The sequence below is a fragment of the Aethalodelphis obliquidens genome, unplaced genomic scaffold (genome assembly GCF_003676395.1).
Source record: "Aethalodelphis obliquidens isolate GAN/ISIS:26980383/991018 unplaced genomic scaffold, ASM367639v1 scaffold7, whole genome shotgun sequence".
In the NCBI taxonomy this organism is placed as follows: domain Eukaryota; kingdom Metazoa; phylum Chordata; class Mammalia; order Artiodactyla; family Delphinidae; genus Aethalodelphis; species Aethalodelphis obliquidens.
The window spans coordinates 53156063-53181320 of NW_020837951.1; the positions used below are offsets into that span (position 1 = coordinate 53156063).

General features: G+C 43.2%; 1 protein-coding gene across 7 annotated transcripts in view; it reads right to left on the bottom strand.

Annotated features, from left to right (window-relative positions):
- The window catches only part of LOC113620093 (histone-arginine methyltransferase CARM1-like), a 271720-nt gene that overhangs the window by 17669 nt on the left and 228793 nt on the right, over positions 1-25258 (bottom strand). For 5 of the 7 annotated variants that reach the window (XM_027105782.1, XM_027105781.1, XM_027105777.1 and 2 more), the window contains 4 exons: positions 17253-17334; positions 15935-16020; positions 13289-13378; positions 11261-11398 (listed from right to left, as the gene is read on the bottom strand). In XM_027105782.1, the coding sequence (XP_026961583.1) occupies positions 11261-11398; positions 13289-13378; positions 15935-16020; positions 17253-17334 (396 nt within the window). Of the gene's footprint in view, positions 1-11260; positions 11399-13288; positions 13379-13401; positions 13794-15934; positions 16021-17252; positions 17335-25258 lie in introns of those variants that run through there. The other 2 variants (XM_027105783.1, XM_027105784.1) reach the window with 2 other exon arrangements.

Sequence of the window (25258 nt, forward strand, 5' to 3'; positions counted from 1 at the left end):
TATGTTGGGTGCATAAATATTTACAATTGTTATATCTTCTTCTTGGATTGATCCCTTGCTCATTCTGTAGTGTCCTTCTTTGCCTCTTGTAATAGTCTTTATTTTAAAGTCTATTTTGTCTGATATGAGAATTGTTACTCCAGCTTTCTTTTGATTTCCATTTGCATCAAATATCTTTTTCCATCCCCTCACTTTCAGTCTGTATGTGTCCCTAGGTCTGAAGTGGGTCTCTTGTAGACAGCATATGTATAGGTCTTGTTTTTGTATCCATTCAGCCAGTCTATGTCTTTTGGTTGGGGCATTTAATCCATTTACATTTAAGGTAATTGTCAATATGTATGCTCCTATTACCATTTTCTTGATTGTTTTGAGTTTGTTTTTGTAGGCCTTTTCCTTCTCTTGTGTTTCCTGCCTAAAAAAGTTCCTTTAGCATTTGTTGTAAAGCTGGTTTGGTGGTGCTGAATTCTCTTAACTTTTGCTTATCTGTAAGGGTTTTAATTTCTCCATCAAATCTGAATGAGATCCTTGCTGGGTAGAGTAATCTTCACTGTAGGTTTTTCTCTTTCATCACTTTAAATATGTCCTGCCACTCCCTTCTGGCTTGCAAAGTTTCTGCTGAAAAATCAGCTGTTAACCTTATGCAGATTACCTTATATATTATTTGTGGCTTTTCCCTTGCTACTTTTAATATTTTTTCTATTTAATTTTTGATAGTTTGATTAATATGTGTCTCTGCATGTTTCTCTTTGGGTTTATCCTGTATAAGATTCTCTGTGCTTCCTGGACTTGATTGACTATTTCCTTTCCCACATTAGGGAAGTTTTCAACTATAATGTCATCAAATATTTTCTCAGACCCTTTCTTTTTCTCTTCTTCTTCTGGGACTCATATAATTCGAATGTTGGTGCGTTTAATGTTGTCCCAGAGGTCTCTGTGACTGTCCTCAATTCTTTTCATTCATTTTTCTTTAATCTTCTCCCTGGCAGTTACTTCCACCATTTTATCTTCTAGCTCACTTATCCATTCTTCTGCCTCAGTTATTCTGTTATTGATTCCTTCTAGAGTATTTTTAATTTCAGTAATTGTGTTGTTTATCACTGTTTGTTTGCTCTTTACTTCTTCAAGATCCTTGTTAAATATTTCTTGTATTTTCTCCATTCTATTTCTGAATTTTGGATCGTCTTTACTCTGAATTATTTTTCAGGTAGGTTGCCCATTTCGTCTTCATTTATTTGGTCTTGTAGGTTTTTACCTTGCTTCTTCATCTGTAATACATTTTTTTGTCATTTCTTTTTTTTTTTTTTTTTTGATGGGTGGTGCTATATTCCTGTCTTACTGCTTGTTTGGCCTAAAACATCCAGCACTGGAAGTTGCAGGCTTTGGATACAGCCAGGTCTTGGTGCTGAGATGAGGACCACTGGGTGGCTTCACTCTGATAGATATTCCATGGGGTCTGAGGTTCTCTGTTAGTCCAGCGGTTTGGACTCTGAGCTCCCATCACAGGAGCTCAGGCCTGACCTTTGGCCTGGAAACCAAGATCCCACAAGTTTCGTAGCATGGTAAAAAAAAAAAAAAAAAAGAATAAAGAAAGAAAGAAAGAAAAAGCAGTACAATATCAAAGAATAAAAAACAAAATAAATTCAAAAAGATAAGAAATATATTAGGAAAAATAAAACTATAATTGAAACAACTGCAACAAGGTAAAATAAAACCAGAACACATAAAAAAATAAAAAAGGGGAGGGGGGTGGGACAAGCCAAAAGGAGAGAATAACAAAGTATAAAGAATAAAATGAGAAAAATAGAAGATTAGGAAAAATAAAAATATAAAACAATCAACAACAATGAATCAACAAGGTAAAACAGAACCCCTATCTAAAAGAGAAAAAAAGAAAAAAAAAAAATCCTTGCCTATGGGGGCAGAGTTTAGGTGAGGGTGGAACTTAGGCAGGGGTGGGGTTTAGGGTGGGGTGGGACCTAGGTGAGGTGACGTTCAAGCATGGGGCGGGCCCTCTGCTTAGGACCTGTGTGGAAGGGGAGAAGCAGCACGTGGAGAGGAGGGCCTCTGGAATGTGGAGTTCTGGAGTTTGGAGGTAGGGCCCTGTGTGAGGGTGTGTGGGTGGGGTTTAGGTCCAGCGCGTTGGAGGGGATCTCAGAGTGTAGAGGTGGGGCCCTGGGTGGGGTGTAGGGGTGGAGCTTGTGTTCTGCGCAGCAGGAGGGATGCTCCAAGGGCAGAGGGTTAGGCCCAGGACCCCAACAAGCTCCCCAGTGCCGAAGTGGACAGGGAAAGCACTGGTCGTGTTCCCTTCCATTCCTCCACGCACCGCCCCCACCGTCTCCCCCACGGTCTCCCCTGTCCCCGCTGGACCCCTAACCATGGGTGGGTCCTGCTGGGTGTAGAAACTCCTCCCTTCCCCCAGCTGCCCATCAGGGGTGCCAGTCCCATAGTCCAGCCTTTACTTCTGCTCCCCCTTCCTTCCCTCCGACTCCCTCAGGACCTGCAGGGCTGGAGGGGACCTGGGTGGGCAGAGGATCAGGCCCAGGATGTCAGCAGGTTCCTGGGTACCCAAGTGGGCAGGGGAAACCTGGCCACACTCCATTTTGATCCTCTGCCCTCCCAATGGTTCCCCAATTTCCCCCTTGGGGCGTGGGATCCCTTCCCCTCCCCCAGCCACCCCTCAGGGGCGCCAGTCCTGTCCTGCCTCCACTTCTCCTCCCCCTTCACTCCCCCCATGCCCCACACCCTACCCGGTCACTGGGGGTTCCTCCTGTCCCCTTAGGTGCCCGTGGTCCCCCACTGGTGCCTGGTAGGTGCCCTAGTTGTGAGGAGATGCAAACTCCGCGTCCTCCTAGTAGGTTGTCTTGACTCCGCCCCTCCATAGCCATATATTTTTTAAAATGTCCTTTGATCCTATTTCATTTCAACTCATCTGACTTGGAACTTTTTGTTTGTTTTAAAATGTCTCTTCCATGATACCCACATCCAGTCGTTCACAGCATTTGTGATACCTGAAGGCAGACTTGAGAACTAGACATTGAAACGGTGAGCTCCTCAGGAGGGGGCAACCTTTGCTGGCATCGTAGAAAGGCTGACAGATCAGCCTGGCAAACAAGTCAGGGAAGGACACACCAACACATTTCACGTAACAGAAGACACCTTATTAACAATACTTGAAGTAATTAATGTAGAACTTAGAGCATAAACCGAGCACTCGGAAGTTTTTTCAAATGTGTGTGTCTGTGGATGCGCAGAGTCAGATTGGTCGCAACTAAGAGCTGGACGGTTCCTGCTGTGATTCGGAAGAACAATCAGTACGTTCTTGCTGCGGGCTCTTCAGCAGGGCTCTTTTTCATATACTAAATATGATAATATTGCCACTTTATACTTTTTACAACCCACTCCTCTTCTTTACCTCTCATCAAAGTCCTATCTCCCTAATGGAAGGAAAAAAGAGCTTCATGTCCTGCCATGGCTCAGTGTGGTCAGTGAAAAGTTCAGATTTGTTCCTTCACTGCACCTAAGTGTGCACAATAGTTTCCCCCTAGAATTCTTTCCGCTACAGCTGTCTGAATCCATACCTTGTGAGAGGTTTTGTCTTCGCTGAAGTCCAAGGTGAAGCAGTTTCATGCTGAGCATTATAGCAGCAGCACTTGAAGCTTCCAAAGTGTTCATTCTTCGGTCAGCACGTCTTCTAGTTTTATAAACCACGCATCTCATCAAAGTCTCTGCAAACCAACTTCTCTGGCAGCACACCTGAGCATAGCAGACCTTCGCTAGGGATCCAAAATTTTTAAATTTTGTTTCAAAACATTTTGGCACAGGATAAGCAGCTGAGCTAGATCCAGCGATAAGCCATATTGATTTTTTAGATTCTTTTTAGTTTTATTTTTGTGTCTTACAAAATGCACATTGTATGAATTTCTGTATGTGTATATGTACACAGACCTCTCTATGCCTGTGTGTATATATATAGTGTGTGTATATATATATATATATATATATATATATATATATACACATACACACACATACACACACATATATATACATCCATATAGGTCTATCTATAGCACTTGGTTTTGTATTTTCTACTATTATTACTGTAGTACATTCACATAATTAAAGCTTTTTCTATATATATTTATTTTATTTTTGGCTGCGTTGGGTCTTCGTTGCTGTGTGCGGGCCCCCTCCAGTTGGGGCCAGCCGGGGCTACTCTTTGTTGCGGTGCGTGGGCTTCTCCTTGTGGTGGCTTCTCTTGTTGCAGAGCACAGGCTCTAGGCACACGGGCTTCAGCAGTCGCAGCACACAGGCTCAGTAGTTGTGGCTTGTGGGCTCCAGAGCGCAGGCTCAGTAGTTGTGGCACACGGGCTTAGCTGCTCCATGGCATGTGGGATCTTCCTGGACGAGGGCTCGAACCCGTGTCCCCTGCATTGGCAGGCGGATTCTCAGCCACTGTGCCACGAGGGAAGCCCATATTCACATAATTAAAAGAGAAATGTTAGTGTACTTGGGGAACACATGCATAAAGTGATTTTACTCATAGGTGCACATAATCAAACAACTTTGGAGACCATTTCTGTGAACTTTAGGGATATAAATTTCATAAACTGCATAAAAAAGAGATGTTCTCTTTTACTGTCCAGAGCAATACAATGAATGACAACTCAAGAATGATGGGAGGCTGTCAGAAGTAAAATGCTACCAATACAATCATAAATGTTCCTGGCAGGGAAGAAAAGGGCAGTCATTGTCACACTGGTGTGGTTGCACAGGGAGTTCTCCCAGGAGGTCAGAGTTTAAAAGAATATTTGATGATAAGGGAAGGGGAGGTCCAATCTAAGGCAGAACAAAGAGGCAGCCCCTTACTGAAAAAATAGTGTGAAAACCCTGACATTAAGGAAGTGCTGAGGTTTGCAGAAAATACCAAGGAAAACAATTTTAAAACAAAAAAAATCTCATGAGATACAATGAGAGTAAGAAAGAGAGCAAGGGAAGAGGAAAGGGAACTAAGGTTTACTGTGGACATATGTGTTAATTACTATACTATGTTTTCCCCTTAATATCTGCAAAATCCTAGTGAGACAATTATTATACATTCTACTTTATAGATGATGATGTAAGGAAACTGGGGTGTTACAGAGATTCATTAACTTGCCCAAGATCACTCAAGTAGCAACCAGTATGGAAAAGAGACTGGACAGAACCGGGCTACATCCAGACTCCAAAACCTAGTCTCTTTCACTACACAAGGGTGCTGGTCTAATAAGATACAGAACTTCCTCCCTTTCTTCCTCCTGCAAAAGCACTGCATGCCCATGGTATCTCCGCATCTTCTTTCAGTTATGCTGGGCTACATTTTTAATCATAGAGGAATCATCAGCATATGACCCCATCATTCCGGTAGTCATTCCACACCACTGCTGAATCTCTGGAATGTATTAAGTGAGGAGGGGCACCATAGAATACGACTCAGGCCCTCTTTTGTGGGAGCTCACATATAGACAAATAACAGCAACATAACAAAGGCGCCATGATGAAAGTGTAGAGGGCTGTAGGAGGGAGCCCTGGGAGTCATGAGGCAGCGGTGTGAACATGGTTTGCTTTGCTTTCTTCTTGCCTATTGGGGGAATGAAGGAAGGGAGGGTAGAAAAATATGACTGATAAGGATGAAACCCAAGATACGTTAGAAAAAAGGAGCGGGAGAAGAAGATGACTTAAATTCACTCACCTAATTACACCCTGAGATACCTTAAAATATAAATATTTGAAAGCAAATGAACGTTATCCTGGTTTGCACAAAGCAGAAAAGGCAAAGTCCAAAACTCCAGGCAGATGCTGGTTACTGCTCCTTAGCACTTTTTAAATAACTAGTCATTAAACAGGTGACGTATAAGGATTTAGGAATAAAGTGGTGACTTCCAGGAAGAACTGGGTATAAGTTAGTATTTCTCACTTTTCCTCCTAGAAGCACTCCCCAAACAAGGAGAATAGAAAGATACTGCAGACCACAGACCACATGTTCTGTAAAACTGGGAGAAAGATATATCTGCCATCTCCAACTTAGGTGTAAGGGCTGCAAAAGCACTTGAGATTGATTGTAAGCTGTATGGGAAAAAGTACAGAAGTGCAAAGAGGGGCAAGACAGTCCCAGGTCAGCACATCTCAGAAGGTACTTACACAAATACACTACCTGCAGATACATTTTCTGGAACACAAAAGCTTTATTTCTTGTAACATGATGTGCAGGAATTGGGGTGAGCAAGGCTACTGGGCAGAAATTCTCATGGAACTGGAACATAAAGAATTATATAAAGAATCACAAGAGGAGCCATATTTGCAGGAAGCAGTATGACTCTGTAGCAGCACAGAAGGAGAGAAAGTGTGAGTTGAGAACAACAGCATGAAGACGGTCACATTTCTCCCCACCATAGGAACTTCTTTCTTGTAAATTGCTGTCCAGAAAAGTCTCACTAATTGGCTGATGAACAACCATAACATTAATACAAAGATGTTGTTAGACAAAAAGCAGAAAAAGAGTAGAAATTTTACTAACAGCTAAAAAAACACACAGTAGATAAATGATGGCACAAATTGAAAAATGTGAGCAAATATTTTGTTACAAATTTTTAAAACTGCAATGAAGCCCTTACCTCCATGAAGGAAGTGATAATGTTTATGAAGGACAATGATGCACAAATACCGTAACTCAAGGCAGAGGAAGAGAACGATGTATATGTATTCCAATGTACTGATATGGAAATGTATTCGAGATGTATTGTTAAGTGAGAAAATTAAGATGTAGCAAACAGGTATAGAATGTTGCCATTTAGGTATAAAAACAGAGGGAAAAGTATTCCTACAAGTACAGTATTTTCTAACTGTATATCCAAAATGAAACTCTAAGAGGTACACAAGGAACAGTTAACGGTGGCTTCACGCTGGAGCAGGAGGAGGGGAATGAATGGGGTCTGGCACCGGGATGAAGACTTTTCACTGTAAGCCTTTTTTTTTTTTGGCGGTACGCAGGCGTCTCACCACTGTGGCCTCTCCCGTTGCGGAGCACAGGCTCCGGACACGCAGGCTCGGCGGCCGTGGCTCACAGGCCCAGCCGCTCCACGGCATGTGGGATCTTCCCGGACCGGGGCACGAACCCGTGTCCCCTGCATTGGCAGGCGGACTCTCAACCACTGTGCCACCAGGGAAGCCCACTGTAAGCCTTTTTGTACATTTCTGTTGTGTACAGTGTAACTATATTATCTATTAAAAAATTAAACAGCCATTTAGGGAGATAGAAAGTTATGAAAACTAGAGATATAGTATAGTTTCACAAAAGAATAGTGATAGCTGTGTCCAATTACTTTCATTTCCCTTTGTGGCAGTGTTATTGGACTGGGCAATGAGGGTGAAACTAGAGGTTAAGCTCATCTGGAATCACATTCAATAAAGGTTGGTTCACATTTCCTCTGGCCTGGATGGAGGAATGTGGGCTGGATATGAGCACAGGTGGAGGCATTTTGAGCTGCTTCCAGGCCAGATCCAAAGGGTGTAGATTAGGCTATGCAAATTTTTAAAATTTTTTTGGGGGGGGCTTTATTGAGACATAATTGAGATATAACGTTGTGTAAGTTTAAGGTAAACAACACATTGATTTGATACACTTACATATTCCAAAATGATTCCCACCATAGCATTAGCCAACACCTCCATCATTTCACATAATTACCATTTCTTTTTTTCTTGTGAGAACACTGAAGATCTACTCTCTTAGCAACTTTCAAGTATATAATACAGTATTATTAACTATAACCACCATGCTGTACCTTAAATACCCAGAACTTATTTGTCTTATTTCTAACACAGCTTTATATTAATTGTGGAACAGGCCTCTGAATCAATATCTTATTTATTTTATATTTTAAATTATACAGTACAGTTGACTGCCGCCCCCCTTTTTGCTGTACAGTTCTGTGAATTTGAACACATGTATAGATTTATGTAAATACTGCCACCACAATCAGGATGTTATTATTCCTTTGCAGTCACACTGTCTCCCCACCCATAACCCCTGGCAACCACTGATCTGCCTCCATCACTATAGTTTTGTCTTTTCAAGAAAGTCATACATATGGGATCATACAGTATGTAACATATTAAGACCGGCTTCTTTTGCTCAGGATAATTAGGCTATGCAAATTTTGAAGGAAGGTTTACACCCCGGGCCTCTCTCTGCTTAATAATTTTTAAATAAAAGTTTGCCTATTAAATTTGCAAATGATACAAAATGGTAGGACTCACTAACATGCTACCCCCCCAAAATTTTTTAAGTAAGTAAGATAATCCATTGGCTCTAGTAAGGATCTAAAAACAGCATGATAAATGCATAAGCGGAATAAATACAGAAACTTGAATTGAAGCTGACAAAAATCAGCTGCATACTAGAAGGGAGAAATGACTTAAAGGTCATGTAAAAATATACTTTTTGCTTTTAATAATCTAAACACTCAAGTCAAATGGCCCCTAACTTAACTTAAACTTTAACAGCAGCGTTCACTGTCGATTTGTAGCCAGCACTTGCCAGGACATGTATGCTGTCCTGTATTTAGTTTTGGAGAACTATTTTATTTTATTTTGTTTTTAAACATCTTTATTGGAGTATAATTGCTTTACAATGGTGTTCGTTTCTGCTTTATAACAAAGTGAATCAGCTATACATATACATATATCCCCATATCCCCTCCCTCTTGCGTCTCCCTCCCTCCCACCCCTCTAGGTGGTCACAAAGCACCGAGCTGATCTCCCTGTGCTATGCGGCTGCTTCCCACCAGCTATCTATTTTACATTTGGTAGTGTATATATGTCCATGCCACTCTCTCACTTCGTCCCAGCTTACCCTTCCCCTTCCCTGTGTCCTCAAGTCCATTCTCTGCATCTGCGTCTTGATTCCTGTCCTGCCTCTAGGTTCTTCAGAAACCTTTTTTTTTTTTTTAAGATTCCATATAGATGTGTTAGCATACGGTATTTGTTTTTCTCTTTCTGACTTACTTCGCTCTGTATGACAGTCTCTAGGTCCATCCACCTCACTACAAATAACTCAATTTCATTTCTTTTTATGGACAATATCCCATTGTATATATGTGCCACATCTTCTTTATCCATTCATCTGTTGATGGACACCTAGGTTGCTTCCATGTCCTGGCTATTGTAAATAATGCTGCAATGAACATTGTGGTACATGACGCTTTTTGAATTATGGTTTTCTCAGGGTGTATGCCCAGTAGTGGGATTGCTGGGTCGTATGGAAGTTCTATTTTTAGTTTCTTAAGGAACCTCCATACTGTTCTCCATAGTGGCTGTATCAATTTACATTCCCACCAACAGTGCAAGAGGGTTCCCTTTTCTGGAGAACTATTTTAAAGGGGACATTGAGACCCTGCGTATTTCCAGAGGGAAGGACTTAGAATTTTAAACTATTTCAAAATCACTCTTATAGGAGGGAGGACTTGAGGATGTGAGCCTGAGGACAGGGAGACCAAGAGTATATTCGGTAAGATGCTCCTAATACTTGAACAACTGCCATTTGGAGGCTGGAACAGACCTATTTCTTTTGAATTCAGAAACATAACTAAGATCAATGAGTTGAATCTACAGGAAGTATCAATAGATCTGTGATCAACAGCAAGAATAATTTTTTAATAATTAAAGATGTCTAAAGTAGAAGAAAGTAGTCAACAGTCAATGACTATATGGAAAGTCATAACCTTATAAGTAATTAAAGAATTATAAACCAAAACAACCAGATGCAACTTTAAACACTTATTTCGGAGTCTATTGGATTTGCAAAAGCCATAGAGACAGTTATCATCCAGTTTCAGGAGAGACGTGGAGAAAAGAGTTTGCTTATCTGTTGCTGGTATGAGTGGAAATTGGTGCAGTCACTGAGAAAGGTAGGATCTAGTAGACTGTAACATGTACCTACCCTTTGATCCAGCATTTCTATTTTTAGGCCCCTCATTTAGAAATATTCATGTCACTGTGCAAGCTCTACGTTCAAGGATACTTAGTGCAGAATTTTTTGCAATGGCCAAAAAAAAAAAAATTGGAAGCAACCTAAATGTCAGTGAATCAGGGATTTTTAAAAAGACCTTATGGTATATCCATGTCCTTGGCTGTTCTGCACTTATGAAAAGAACAAAGCAGATCTATCTGTACAGATTTAGGACTTATTACTAAGCGAAAACTTAAGTTGCAGACTGCTAGTGTAACCTTCCTATAAAACAATAACAACTCTACAACGATGTTTTTGCTGGTACATGCACCAAAAATGACTTGAAAGGATAAAGACTAAGGGCTCACATCTGGGGGATGGGGTGAGGGTGGGAGCATGGCTGGACTCTAGACACTTTTGTAGTTTTCAACTTACATGTGAACATGTTTGGTTTTTGTCATGAAAAAAATAAAGACTTTAAAAGTGGAAGGGTTGATTGGTGAGGTAGTGAGCTCTCTGTCACTGGAGTGTTTAAGCACAGGTCCAAGGAAGGTGGTGGGGGTGGGAGTGCCGGTAGGGAGGGAAGAAAGTTGGATGAGATGACCTCTGAGTACCCGTAATATCCTGAGAGTCCTTGAGCTCCTCTATGCCTTTCTCCGCTAATTCACCCAGGAAAAGCTCCAACAAGATGAAAGAAAATAGAGCCTTCTAAAAATGAGGTAAGTCAAAGTATTCACTGCTGAGACCTCGTGAGTCCATTACCAGAGAGAAGCAGCCGGTCCTGCCTCACACACCATGAACCACCCCTGCAGTACTTTCCCCCTGCAGTACAGATCGATTTCCCAGTACTAAATTTGGGGATGTGTGGCTAGACAGATGGAAGTAAGGCCAGGAAGCTGACGTGGGTTTTAGAGCGCTTGATAATTCAAGTCTTTGGCAAGTGCTCCCATAAGCTGATGGATTTCTTTCCTTCCTTCCTTCCTTCCTTCCTTCCTTCATCCCTCCCTCCCTCCCTCCCTCTCCCTCTGCAGTCAGGTGGGGAACACTGCCCTTGACTTATCTTAAGTTTTTCTTCCTGGCCGTGCTCAGTGCAAGGTGACGTGTGCCCTGCAGGCTTTGAGGCTGAGGGCATCTCAGCAAACTCAGCCAGGCCTCTGTAAAGGCTGCTGTCCATTTCTGGTGCTGGAGTCTCAGGGCCCTGCCAGCTTCCTCTCGCTCCCACCTGTCAGCGCCCAGGAAACAGGCGGGATCCGTCGGTACTCTCCTGCTTACCGTTTATTGGCCACAAACAGCACTCTCCCTGAGAGGGTCTCTCCTTCCTTGGCAAAGAGAGGAGTCTGAAGAAGGCACCGCACCTGATACCAGTGAGTCAGAGGCTCAGTGGGCGCTGTTGACAGCCAAACTGTGACCCTGTGGGGCAAGGCAAGAGTTAAAAGCCAGTTAGGCTCCAGGCCCACATTAATGGATTGAACTGGGGACAAGTGGTTTTCATTGTGTATTAACTCATGGAACACTTTTAAGATGCGAATAGCTCAATTTATTGAGCAGTTACTATGTGCTGGGTACAGTGCCAAGAGCATTATGTAATTAGCCCATTAAATCCTACAACAACCCTACGGAGTCAGGCCAGGCTTCAAACCCAGGCACTTGGTCACTCTATCAATCTGTATGGCTATGTCAAAGTTCATTAGAAGCCTGATAACAGCAGAGTTAAATTGGGAATTGATTTGTTGGAAAAGTCTGGCAGGGTGAGAAGTCTGGAGTGTAGCCTCTTACTGTCTCATGCCCACCTGTTCAGGGGTCCTGATGGGGTTTCTGGAAGCAAGAAAAACTACGGGGGCAGATGGCCTCTACTGCCCTTCAAGCCCGGACATTGTGTGTGTGTCTGTGTGTGTGTGCGTGTGCGTGTGCGTGTGCATGTGTGTGTGTGTGTGTGTGGACATTGTGTGTGTGTGTTCAAGTTGATGTTTTTCATTTCATATGAAGACGTGGGGACACCCTGCTGGTGCTTTGAATGCTAGGGTCACCTGTCCTGCGATTAGGCAGTGGTCATGGGCTTGCAGGTAGTAAGGTGCACACTGAACACGGGGAAAATTGCTAGAGAGGACATTTTGCCTTGAAGATTTTCGGGGGGTAATTTTATATAATTTAACTGCTAAGTAATATAAACCACCTTTATATCAAAATATATATTCAGCTGTATTACGGAGTAGAATGCAAATGTTCTACAGCTTTTTAAGACAAAGCATTTAACTTCAAAGAGATTTCCCCCTTGAAGCAGGCGGCTTCACGCTTATCTCCCTTACGCTTGCAGAACAAATTCGTTTACTTGGGATGTTAGTGGGGGAGAGTCTGAGAAATAGATGCACAGATTCCTTGAACACACATGCTGTGTGGAATAGGAATGACTCGTACATTGTTTCCTTTCTCTCTGATTGTCAGCCCACACAAGGCTTCCAGGGATCCCAGCCTCCCCTGAGTCCCCCAAGCCCCCTGAGCTGCATCACAGACCCAAAGACACATCTTTCTCAGTAGATGCTATGGAGAGCCTGGATGTTTTTATAAGAAGTGGAGGAGAGTGTACTGTCAGTTTTCCTTCTGCCTGGTCGCGTGGCCCAGATCAACCCTCACTGCTAGCTGGGACACATGGAGAAGCCTGGGAAGAGAGCAGGGGTGTCAGGAGGAGAGCAGAGACTTGGGGTTCATAGGAGCAGCGCAGCCCTTAAAAGCACACCCAACACTGACAGTCAACTAGTAGGTGGTCTCTCCCCTACAACTTGCAAACCTTTCCAGTAGGGGAGAGAGGAGTGCACAGAGGGGGAAGTTACCTAATGCCGCCTGCCTGATCATTGAAAAAGGATTCTAGATCGTGAAATGGAAACCTGTGAACCAACATGGGGGAAAGTATGATTTGAGATATGACTCAGACACAAGAGGTTCTATAACTAGGTGTGATGGAAACAATGCCAGGGGCTGGCCTCCCCCATGCCCCCATCTATTGTGGAAAAGAACAGGCTGGTTGATAAAGCACAGGCCCTCTTCTGACTCCTCCAAAGCCCAACACAACTGGCCTAAGAGTATTTTAGCCAGAATTGATATGGCAACTACGGAAAACTGTCTTATTTTCATTTCACTCTAAAATCTAAAAGTAACATTAACATCAGTGTTTATTTTCTGGAAATGTGGAGAAACAAATATTACGGCTGTTGAGCTTAGTTTTTTAAAACCTTTAAAGTTATGGGGACAAATAGCAGAGGATGGCATGGGAGAGAGTAGGTAAGGAAGGGGTATGATACCTACAGAGAGCCAACAAAGGCCACGTCGAACCAGAATGCCAGGCCGTGGATGAGGCCAGACTGCGCAATCTGAAACACAAACGGAATTTCTACTCTGCAAGGAAATAAAGAAAAAGAAAGAAAAAAAGAAACACTTGGAATTATTGTTGTTGTTGTTGACAGACATAATGGATACACTTGTGAGATCAGTGGGAACATTCACAGAACATTTTCTTTTTCTCTTAAGCGCTCTTGCTTTGGCAGCAAGATTCCCTTAGTGGGTGATTAATGCTTGGGTGATGTTGCACATTTGAGAATGCTGCTTCTTGATGAAACTCTGCAAGGACCAGCCCACTGTGCTGCAGTGACCCAGAACTCCACAGGGCGAGTGCAGCATCCGGAGCTGGGTTGGACCACTGAACAGGAGGATGACTCAGGACATAGCTGACAACCGTCCTTCCAGAAGCCAAAACATGGGCTGTGGCAGCTCCCCTATGCAGCTGTTCAGAAGGGAAAGGCTGCTCAGGCCCCTAAAAGATGAAATGGACCACAAGGGGGGAACATCAATCTCAGAAGGTCACTGTCATAGTTCATTTATTTTTCAGGGAGGCAATTTAACTTCCCACCAGGCTACAGCAAGAGTCATGCAGAAGTGGCCATCGCTGATGCCAAATGCAGAGTAAGTTGGAAGAGAAAGAATGTTGGAAAAGATACAACGAAATCTACAAGCTGGACCTGTTTTAGCTGTGGAGCTTTGGTAAGTCACTTAATTCTCTGAGCCTCAGTTTCCTCTTTTGTTGAAGAGGGCAAAATCTCTCTTCTACTTCCCTGTCACGGTTCTTGTGTGTGTCAAGTGGGAAAAAATGTATATGAGAGTGCTTTGTAAATTTCAAAGTATTCCACAATTAAAAGATGATATTATTGGTCCACTGCTGGGGCTGTACTGCTCCAGGGAGACACATTTTAGTGAATGTGCTAGAGATTTTCAAAGGAAAATGTTATTTTTAAGATTATTTGCATTTATGGTGCCTCCAAAGGCCTAACTTCTTCTACCCTGCAGTAGTCAAGAGCATTTCTAGAGTTTTCCATTATACTTGTCACATTGAATTTGTTTGTTAATGCACTGTAATTATTTCCTCCCACTTTTGGAATTCCCCTAAACAGACCATGAGCTCCTCAACGAGAGACTTAAGAAATTACTTAATGTATCTGTGCAAGCACCAGTACAGCACCCAGCACAAAGTAGAATCTTAACAAACATTTGCTGAATCAATGCAACAAATGAATGAATGACAGCTCTGAAACGCCAACAAAGACATAATTTTCAAAAAATTCCCTGACTCAGGAGGCAGCTCAGAGCAGCAAATAAAGCCAATGGAAGTCAATTTTGTCTTGACCTGTGGCAGTAATTAGACTTGTTCCCAAATGCCACTTCTCTTGCTCTGAGCACACAGCAGTATTGCATTCATCCACCCTCTTGTGCTTAGGTAGTGCCACGTCATTTGCTTTGACCAATTAAATGTGAACAGAAGTGAGCTGTGTCATTTTGGGCAGAAGCTTTTACTGTCAGTACATGCTTTGCCATGCTCTTTCTTCTTCCTCAGTAATCAGCCTTGTTACAGACAGAGGCTGCTGCACCAGCCTGATGGCTGGGGTTGGCAATGCTGCATGGAGCTAAAGCTGGTGCACATGAATAAAACAGTGTAGGGGAGAAAGGCCCCTGTGTTATCATAAGTCACTGAAGTTTGGTTTTGTTACTGCAGCATGCTCTAGCCAATCCTGACTGACAGAGCATCCTTTGTCCATCATGATCTCAAGATAGGTGATGGTTTGAGTTAGCCAGCTGTACCTTCTGAAGTCTGACTCTTGCTTCCTCGGTAGTCCAGGCAAATTATAACCTAGCTGGGTCTTACATTTCTTACCCAGAAAAAAATACAAATATCAATCTTCTCAGGCAGAAAAGGGTAAAATACTAATGAAAGGTCATCCGAAGGGGATTCATATCACCACCTGAGAAATGAGTCTTCATTTCAGAGTCTCTTCAAGTGGAAAAAAGAGGGCAAAAACTAACACTTACTGAGGGCCCTCTTTGAAAATGAGCCAGTGCGTGTGAAATTCTTAGCATGTTACCTACTATGTAGTAAGCACTCAACAAGGTGTAGCTCCTCTTCCGGTCATTATTGTGGTACTGGCCTGGGTGAGTGGTTAAAAAGCCCAGACTCTGGCCTTCTGAAAGGTTCAATACTCCCTCTAACACACATATTAATTCTGTGCATTTTACATAATTCTGTGTATGCAACTTACTGTTCCACTCTGCTTCATTGCTGTCATTGGTGAAGTGGGGACAAAAACAGTACCACCTGCATAGGGTTGCTGTGAGGATTAAATGAGTCATTATGTGTAAAGGGCTCAGAACAGTGTCTAGCTATGTTAGCATTAGCTACTACTATCTAATTTTTCTCATTCAATTCCTAAAGCAATCCTATGAAGGAGGCATCGTTTCCCTCATTTTGCAATAAATGAAACTAGTAATTGATGGACCATTCCTGTGTGTGACTCACACCTGAAATCTCTTCCCTGTGTGAGCTGTGGAACTCTGTCCTGAAGTTTGGGGGATGGGGGAGGGTAGAGGAGATTTTAAAAATCAAGAGCAACATTGGTTGGTACCAACCTGTGGAGATCTGCCTCTTCTGCATCCATAAAGTTTACTGTGTACTTGACTGTCCGAGCCATCAAAATCCTAATGTCAAATGTGTCCTTGGGGAAAAAAACCAGATACCTTTCTATCAGAATAAACTGAACTCAAACAAGATTGCAGTCTAGCTTTCCTCCCAAAATTTTAAGTCAACAAGAGTTAGAATTTAGAGGGCATGAGCTTCATGAGTAATGATATTAATAATAAAAGCTCACAATTATTTCGTAAGCGCTTTATTTAGTAAGTGCTTTACTAGGTTATATCATTTAAACCTCACCAACGACTCTGGAGCAGGCATTTGGTGGTTTTTGGACCATCCAGAATTTACCTCCTCTCGACACTACGAGAAGTTCCATAGGAATTCAGTCTACCATCAGCTCCAGGTGTGGCCTATGACCTCAGATTGGCCAACGAAGAACATTACTTTTCCCCTGAAGACAGGAATTGGCTCACAGATGGACGCAGGACCCAAGGTAGGACAAGCAGGCTCTATCTAAACTAATTCTGGGGGTTTTGCCAAAGTTATTAGGAAAAGGCAGGCTCTCCTGTGGGACTCAGAGTTGTAAGAATCTGAAGCTGTAGCTTCTGCTGCCATCTTGCTACCATAAGGAGAGATCCTGTCTAGGAACAGAGTAAAACCAGAGGAAATGGAGATAAGTGATGAGAATAGAAAAACCAGACCATTGTGACACTGTCTGAACTCCTGCAACAGGTCCCTGAAGCAAGCTCTGTCTCCAGGCTTTGCAATATTTGAGGACCAATAATTTCATTTTAGTTTAAGCCAGTTTGAGTTGGGTTTCCTTCCACTTAAAACTGAAAGAGTTTCAGATAATGCAAACTTAAGTTGCCTAAGGTTACACAGCTAGATGGGACCACAACTGAAACCCAAATCTGTCTGACAACAAAACTCCTGTTCCAAGCTATTTATTATCCAAAGCTTCCCCTTTTATTATGCCTTGGGCCACTGGAATCAATGGGAGGATGTGAATTATTGAACAAGTATGAGGGCTGAGTATGTGCATGGGGTGAGTCAGGACAGGTGTAGAAGCAGAAGTTACTTACTGAAGGGCACACGGAAAATCTCCTTGCTTTCAACAGTATCATTCTCTGAGAATTCTCCTAATTGCTCGGGAGATCAGAGCTGGAAAACTTGAAACATAGTGCTCCAAGGAGCTCTTTCTTTGCTTCTGTGATGGCTTAGCACAGAGCCTGAGAGCACAGTGCGTCCCGGGTGCCTGAGTTAGTAAGTGAATGAATCAATAGATAAACACATGGGAAGAAAGAACACACTTACTACTATTGGCTGTCTGAAGTATTCGTCCACCGCAGCACCCTGGAGACTGGACAGGTTAACCCCATAGAAACACTGCTGGTACCTAAAACAGGTAGCACGAAAAATCAGCATGTATCTGTCCTGCGTCCCCAAGACCCACAGAGCTGTGATGCGCTGCGAGGCTGCCTCACTGGTCCTCTAAGTTAGCCCTGGAGCAAGTGTGAGAAAGTGTGAAGGGCAAGGGGTAGATTAGAGGAAGAAACCTCTCTAGAGAATCTGCACTTGAACTGGGGTGGGGAGAGAAGGGAGGAGGTAGCTGAGATGGAGGAAATTACTTGTGGGGAGAATACTGACAGGGATATTTGGGGGCAGGAAGGCCTTAGGGTCCCCACCCTTGACCTCACACCACAAGGTGGCTGCCTGCTCCAGGACATGCCTTCCATGTCGCGAAATACAATTCCTTGGCCCTCTCATTATCTCAACCCAGAGCACAACTTGAGATCTCCAAAGCCTCTTGATACTCCCCCAACTGTTTTAGGAAACAGATTTCCCCTTTCTGTTCTTCCATAGCCACTGGCCTGCACCTTGCTGGCATTTGCCATGGTGGCCAACACCACTTAGAGTCACAAGTCAGTGACAGCTGTGTCTGGTGGTGAACTGGAGCTGACTCATCACTGGGCACATTTCTTCCCAATTCTGTGGTCAGGGACATCTGGACCACAGAAATGGACAAATTCTACAAGTGCTTCCTCCCCTCACTGAGCCAGATGTGAAGCGTCTACCGGCACATGACTGGTGCCTGGAGCACAGCAAGAACTCCCTGCCAGCTTGGCTAATGGTCTTGGCTCTTTACAGAGGTCTAGGGTGTGCATTAAGAGTGGCTTTGTTCACACTCTGCCACTGACTGACTGTGTGCAGTGGGCAAGTCACCTGAACTCTGTGCTTCCGTTTCCGTATCTCTAAAATGGGAATAATTATAAGCTGACTTTGTAGGGTTTCAGTAAGGGTTAAATGAGTTACTATAAGTAAAGCACTTTAAGCAGTGCTGGGCATTTCGTTACTACTACATAAGTGTTGGCTATTATTCCCTGAACTTCACCTTCTCAGATCAGCATTGTGCACTAGGGCAGTGCTTCCCAGTGTGACTGCGCCATGGGACTACTTGGAGAGCTTGTTAAAAATTCCAATTCCCAGGCCCAACTCCAGAAAGGCTTGGGGCCCTTATCACTAGAGGCCGAAGGCCTTTATCCCTAGATTGAAAAGAGTTTTCCCTACTAAGGGTGTGTGTGCACATGCTGTATATAGTCTGTGAATCAAATGGAAATTCAATTCATCAGTGTCTATCCTCCCACACCCCTACACCTGCTGACCTGCAGGGAAAAGAGAGAAAAAAGACATAGAATAATCATAAAAACTGGGGGCGTGCAGTTAGATTTTCAAAGTAAGCCTCTTAATCAGGAGGCGATGCCTCAGAGGCCCTCACGAGAGGCAGGGAGGCCTAATATTGTTAAGTCAACAGTTAGTCGCCAACCTGCAAGCAAAACACCATCCCCCAGAGCCTCTTACAGATCCTGAAGGGCTTATACCATTTCTCACCTCTGAGCCTTTGCCTATTTTCCCTCCTGCCTAGAATGCTCCTTTCCTTCTATTGCCCTATTAATTCCTACTCAATCTTTGTGACTCAGCTCAAATATTTCCATTTGAAAATGTAAAACCTGGTATTACAATTAAATATTCAAGTTTTAGGCACTTAAAAGCAGAAGTTATTCTTTTTCTTTCAGTGTATATTTAGCACTTAGCATGGGGCCTCGAATACTATTAGGGCTAAAGATATCTACGTATCTATCTATGCATTTAATGAATGAACGGAGAACTTGGTGTCCTAAATGGCCCTGTGTGTGGGCACTGGTGCCAATAAGGACAATGGGGAAAGAGAAAATCATTCGCCAAAGTTTCTTTGGCTTCATCTCATTTCCTAATCTCCTTCCATCAAGGGCCAGAGCCAGGCTTTCCACAGGTAAAGCCAAACTGCTGTACATCACTTTATAAGTACACATTTTGAAAACAAGACTCCTATAATCCTAGAAAATGTTTGGAAACAGAACACTGTAAGTTTAGACGATCTTTTCAGTATTTAGAAAGAGAATGGAAGCTTTCTTGGGGAAGTAAGTCATTATCACAAAATTTTTTATTGGAGGGAAGGGGGGAGAGAGCGGGAAGGGGAAGAGAGGAGAGGGGTGGGAGGGAAGAAGGGGTGAAGACAGGCAAGGGGAGAGGAGTGGAGGGTCAGACAGAGACAGAGAACTTCCCAGAAAGCCCAGAAGGACTCAACCTTGACTGTCCTTGAGAATCCCCTAGAAAGCTTTTAAAAAGTGTTGATGCCTGGACTGCATCCCCCAAGTTGTGATTTATTTGATCTGGGGGTGTGGCCCTAGCACTTGTTTCCAAAGCTCAACAGGTGATTCTAATGCACGATCAGGGTTGAAGACGACTAAGTTAGCTGTTCTAGAATCCTGGCCAAGTAGGTGAAAGAGAAAATCCCAAAGGCAAAGACAGCCCTCCACCTGGCAGTGGCGGAGGCTGGGAACTGCGCTCTATTCTCTGTGTACTGGAGTCTTTGCATTCAACATCAGCTCTGAGAGGGGCCCAGGATGTGCCATTCCCTTTGTGTGTTCACTGCCAATTAAAACCCAGCAGCCAAGATCAGTGTGGTGCAAACGGGCACCATTCCTGGGGCAGACGGAGAGCTGTAGGCAAAGAGCCCACTCCCTGGGTTTTAAAAACTTTCTGGCTGGACCATACTTCCATTTCTTAGAAATCTCAAATCTCCTTCTGAAATGCATCATAAAATAATGAAAGCAGATGGGAGGTGGCACCTTTCTGGGTTTCCTAAGATACACTGCTGGGGGATGGATCAGGAAATGAATCTGTTGACTTGGAAGCTGGGGATAAGTTCCATTGTTCTCATCGTATGTGGGTTTTATTTTCCACGTTAGCTTATGGCCTCTTTATGAGCGCATAAGGAGGAGTCTACATGCATGTTTTTCTCTTGACTTCAAATTTCAAGTGTACCTCCCTCTTCCTCTCCTCCTTCTCCACCGTAAGACATGCAACATCTGAAAAATCCTGCAAATACAGTCCAGAAGGAAAACAATCTTACAATAGCTACACCTGAACACACCCAGAGTACAGCAAAAGAGGCCACCTATTTACCATCCCATCAGCCTCTCCATGGTCTCCATGCAGAGCTGAGCTTGGAGAAGCATGCAGGGGAATCCTCCCTCTTGGGTCTCTTTTGTTTTTGTCTCTCCTCTAGCTCACCTTGGTCTTTTGTCCTTCCTCCTCCCACAGTGTCCTGGATCTGTCTTAGAAGGATGGTGGTACTGCCCGAGGTTCTCTTGCAGAAGTTAACAGTGGGGGGTTTCTCTAACACACACACTCCTTTGTCTTGCTAATATGAACCACACTCTCGTAGCATAACTCAGATGTTTGACTGTAATAAAAATCTTTCAGAAACTAACACAACATTGTAAATCAACTAGACTCCAATAAAAATTTTTTTTTATATCTTTGCTTCCTCATTCTATTCTAACAAAAAAATTCACTCATCCCCATTAAATACTTCCTTCCTTTAAAAAGGCCAAAAAAAGAGAGAGAGAAGGAAGAAAAGTTAAGGGAGGAAGGAAAATCCTATTCTGCTGTTTGACAATTAAGCAACTTTTGGGTATCTTAATGGAATATGTTCTACCAGAATTAACAACCAGTGATATGCCAACCTGAGGAGAGACATATATAACCCTAAGAACTAGGAAACAAAAACGAGGATCCAAAAACGTCACCTAAGCCGCACACGATGCTGAGGATGCAGCGTAAGAGGGTTGCTGGAATGGCCTGCTGGGAATGCCTGGTAGGAGAAGGATGCATGCCTAGAAACAAACTGCAACTTTGTTTTATTTCTTATACATTCCTTTTATATAGCAGGACTTGAAGCTTGGCTCTTTTTAACAATTTTCTGCATCAACAGCATGCAGACATACCATTCTGTAAAGCGGTATCTATAAAGATGCTCAGCTCATTATGTCTCTGGTTTTGCTGGCTTAAACCCTAGCAAAGTGGCTTATATTTTACATGGGCTATATTTATATGCTTTTTTATTTGTAAAAATAGGGTTTTTTTAGTATAAAGGAGAAAGGGAAATGGGTGCAGAGGCCTTAAAAGAAATCAAGCTTCAGACTGCCTCTTTCATTAAGAAAGGGAAAGCCTGGGATTCTGTAAAGGAATCCATGGGGCACCCCTCGGTGTACCAACATAAATCTAGACATTACCGGTTTGTATAAGAATTGGACCTATGGAAATGGATCAGAAGAAAAAGTGGATCAGTCAAGACAACTATGGTGGACATCTTTTGTTCATTCTACCCAGCAAAGAGTTGCTCTTCTTCTGATTACGGCACCAGATTTTCTTCTGAGAGGCACTTCTTCCTCACTCTCAGTTCTTGGGGTTTGGCTGGTTTGACTCTGACTCTGCCCTCAGCAATAAATTCTGGCATGTAGCTGAGTTGTAGCCAATCAGAGTGTCTTATCTCTCTGGCCTTAATGATGGACTCAGGGTTAAGCATGTGACCCAAGGAAAGTCAAGTCTAAGACTTTTGTTCAAACTGTTGCAACAGAGAAGTGGACATGGAGCTATGAGTCTATAAATCTGGATTTGCTGGAAACCACATTGCTGCTATGAGGGAAGAGCCCTATCCAAGAATGGAGCTGAGCTAAGGGATAGAGAGAGACCTGGACCCAATAAGTGTCTGTGCCCTGGAAGCCATTTGTGCCTGAGAAGCTGAATCTACTCAGGCTTTTCAGATACGTTAGTCAAAAATATCCTTTTTTTTAAGCCATTTTAAAATTCTTTCTTTTGTCACTTAAAACCATAAGTGCCTTAAGTAAAAAGAAAACAGTTAATAAGAGTGTGCCATTATGTGTGCTATGAATATAATTCTGATGAATAGTTTTGCCTAATTCAGGGGAGTCCTAATTCTGTGAGTACAGAACTAAAGTGCTTTAGCTTAAGAGTGTATAGAACCAGGCCCAGGGATGATGAAGTGATGTCTGCAGAAGTTGAACTCTGTTTGAAAATGGAGAGCTCTGATGCGAGAGGATCCAGAAACTGAAATAGTGTATCCCTGACTACACAGATCTGGATGTGTATGGGCCCAGTGGCAGAATACTATGAAAGAGCTATGAGTTTGACATAGGTTACAAAAAAGATGAATACAGAAATTGAGGCTTATTTCATGAGCAAAAGCCTGGTGAGTTCAAGAGCTGCAGACATAAAAGAGAACCAGAGGAAATATTAAGAAGAAATACTGGGTAGCTGAACGAAGGTTATAGTCCCAGGAATCACTGAATGTAAATGAAGTAAGGACAGTGGCATATGAAAGTCCAAACACAATTGTGTTGGTAGTATTCCTGCAAAAGTTCTCTGTGATACTTTGTGCATACACTTGACTTCCGACAAAAATTTGGTTGTATCTCACGGTAATTTGAAATGTTCTTATTTGGTCCATATGGTATTCCTAAGAACCAGTGACTATCAGGGCCAAATATATTTTTGGGAAAGACCAGAAGGCCTAAACTTCTAGCTATACCAAAAGAACCTTTAGTAGAAATTTCAGTTTGGGGGCAGAATTAGCCTAAGAACAAACCATCCAGTGCCTTTGCAGTAGAATGTAGCAGCTTGTGCATTCAGCGGAATGGATTCCCTTCAAAATAACGTTTCTCAGCAACACCATGGTCAAGGAGGCATTTAGTAGAGTCAGAGTGGAAAGGTGCAAGAAGGGAGTCTCACTGCCCGTGGCAGAATTCTGCTTATGTTCATCTTCCCTTGTCCTTTGTAAGCACAGACTTCTGATTTCTGTAAAGAACAGCTGACTACAGACCATCCACCACTAGCATCCCTGCTATCGCTCAACTCGCTCTGCCGTTGTCAAGCATGATGGGTGCGTACAGCCCACTCACAATACTCTGAAAAGGAAACTGGGAAATGTCTTTTGGTTCCTTAAGTGGTATATCACCTTTTAAGGGTCACCTCAGATCCTCTGTCTTATCTGCCTCTGGAGTCCTCAGCCAGGTATTCTGCCCCCGCTGTGTCAAGGTATGGACTCATCTGACTCCACGTGAGCACAACCCAGCAGCGCCTCACCTAAGACCTGCACCGTGTGCTCTCCCCTCCTGCCCTGAGCATCCCTGCAGACTGTGGGGCATGAGGTGCCCTGACCCCCATTTGGTGTCCATGCATGTACAACCCCGAAGTGCAGACTACTTAATGTTAGGGGTAAACAGTTGCCCAATGAGGAGTTAAGAGCCAATGGATAAATACATTTCTCTCCCATCATCTGTGTAAACTGTCCTGAGATACAGTTCATTTGACCTCTAAAGATGGTCCTGAGGGATCAAGCAATCTCTTGGTATTTGCTACCATGTGGTGGTCAGCTCAGTTATGCACTTTTGCATCATCTCTCCCTCCTTTCCTGCCTCCCTCTGTTTTCTCCTCATTCTTGTTTTACTGGGATGGCATTCGTTAATAAAGTAGCTCATGAGCTTTGCCTAAGACCCTGATTCCTGGGGAACACAAGCTAAGACAATCAATATGGGTGTGGCCCTCGAATGTAGAATTACTGGTAAGTGTGGAGGGAAAACTCTTAGCATGTAGTTTCATCACAATTACTAACAGTCTCACTAGTGGCTAATTAGGATGCAGTAAAGGTGGAAGGTGAGGCACTGGGCTATATGGTAACTGCGTGCTTGAAGTTTTGGGGTGATGATAATTATATGGATTGAGGCTCTGAGCCTTTGGACCCCTATTAACAGAGACAAGGCTCTGTTAATAGCATTGGAAGCTTTGCAAAAAGAAGACTATTATCTCAGAGGAGTCAACTCCCAACTTAAGTCACACTGTGAAATCCAGAGGGCTTCCTTAGCAGAATTTCAGGGAATTCATATCTCCTTGGTGCTCCAAGGCCTTCTGTGCAGAAAATCAGGTATAGAATTTGATAGTTAAAAGCCATATTCTTGAAACTGGAACTGCCCCGTCTCCCCACCCCAAACAAGATAGTAAAGCAGCAACAGTGGAAGAGTTGCAAAGGATGTTGGGTGTGCAACCTTGACAGATCTTACATATCACAGCTGGGGCCCTGACAGGAAGAGACTAGGGCCCTGAGACCTGGAATTAAGATAGTAGAGTGGACAAGGCAGAGAATCCTGAAAAGACCTTCCCAACTCCTCTGAATCCTTCAAACCAGCAGAAGCCTAATTCTCATCTGTCCTGTCAGAGAAGAACAGCTTCCCTTTGCCTGAAGGCTGCACAACAACTTCTCTTGAAGCCTGGGCCTTGCAAGATAATCTTATTCCCCTCAAGATCTGCCTCACTGTTGTGCACTGCCTCCAGGCTAATGGTCCCTCATTGCTGTCAGGATGGTAACTCCAGCACAGCCCAAGCAGTAAGTACAATTCCTACTCCAGGAGGAGATAACTTACGTGACTAAAACATTAGAGAAGCTGGTTAATATTTTCTGCTAAGAACCAGGGAAATGGGTATTGGAGTGGACTTTAAGGGTGTTGGACTAGTGGGGGTAGAATATGTCAGCATAGGGTGCAATTCATCAACAACGGCACTCCCAGGATTCAATGTTCTAGCAGATACCACTCCTAGTAGTCTGCTGGGATGTATGTCACTTTGAAGCTCGGTCATCATGATGGCCTGCAGTTAATGAGATGGAGATTCCAGAATTTCTGCAGTATAGTATTGAGGAAGGGGTCCAAGGCTCAGAGAGGTGGAAATGCTAGACGGATTTACTGTGTAAGATGTAAGATTGTTCCACCTGACTATTCTCAGGCAAAGTCCAGGAAACTCTCCATTCATATAGGTAATGGGGAACAAACTAGTGAAAGATTTGAGGCATGCTGTCCTCAGTACATCAAAGACAGTGATGGGTGATGCTGCCACTAAATTCTGCTCCGAAGGAGCATAATCTG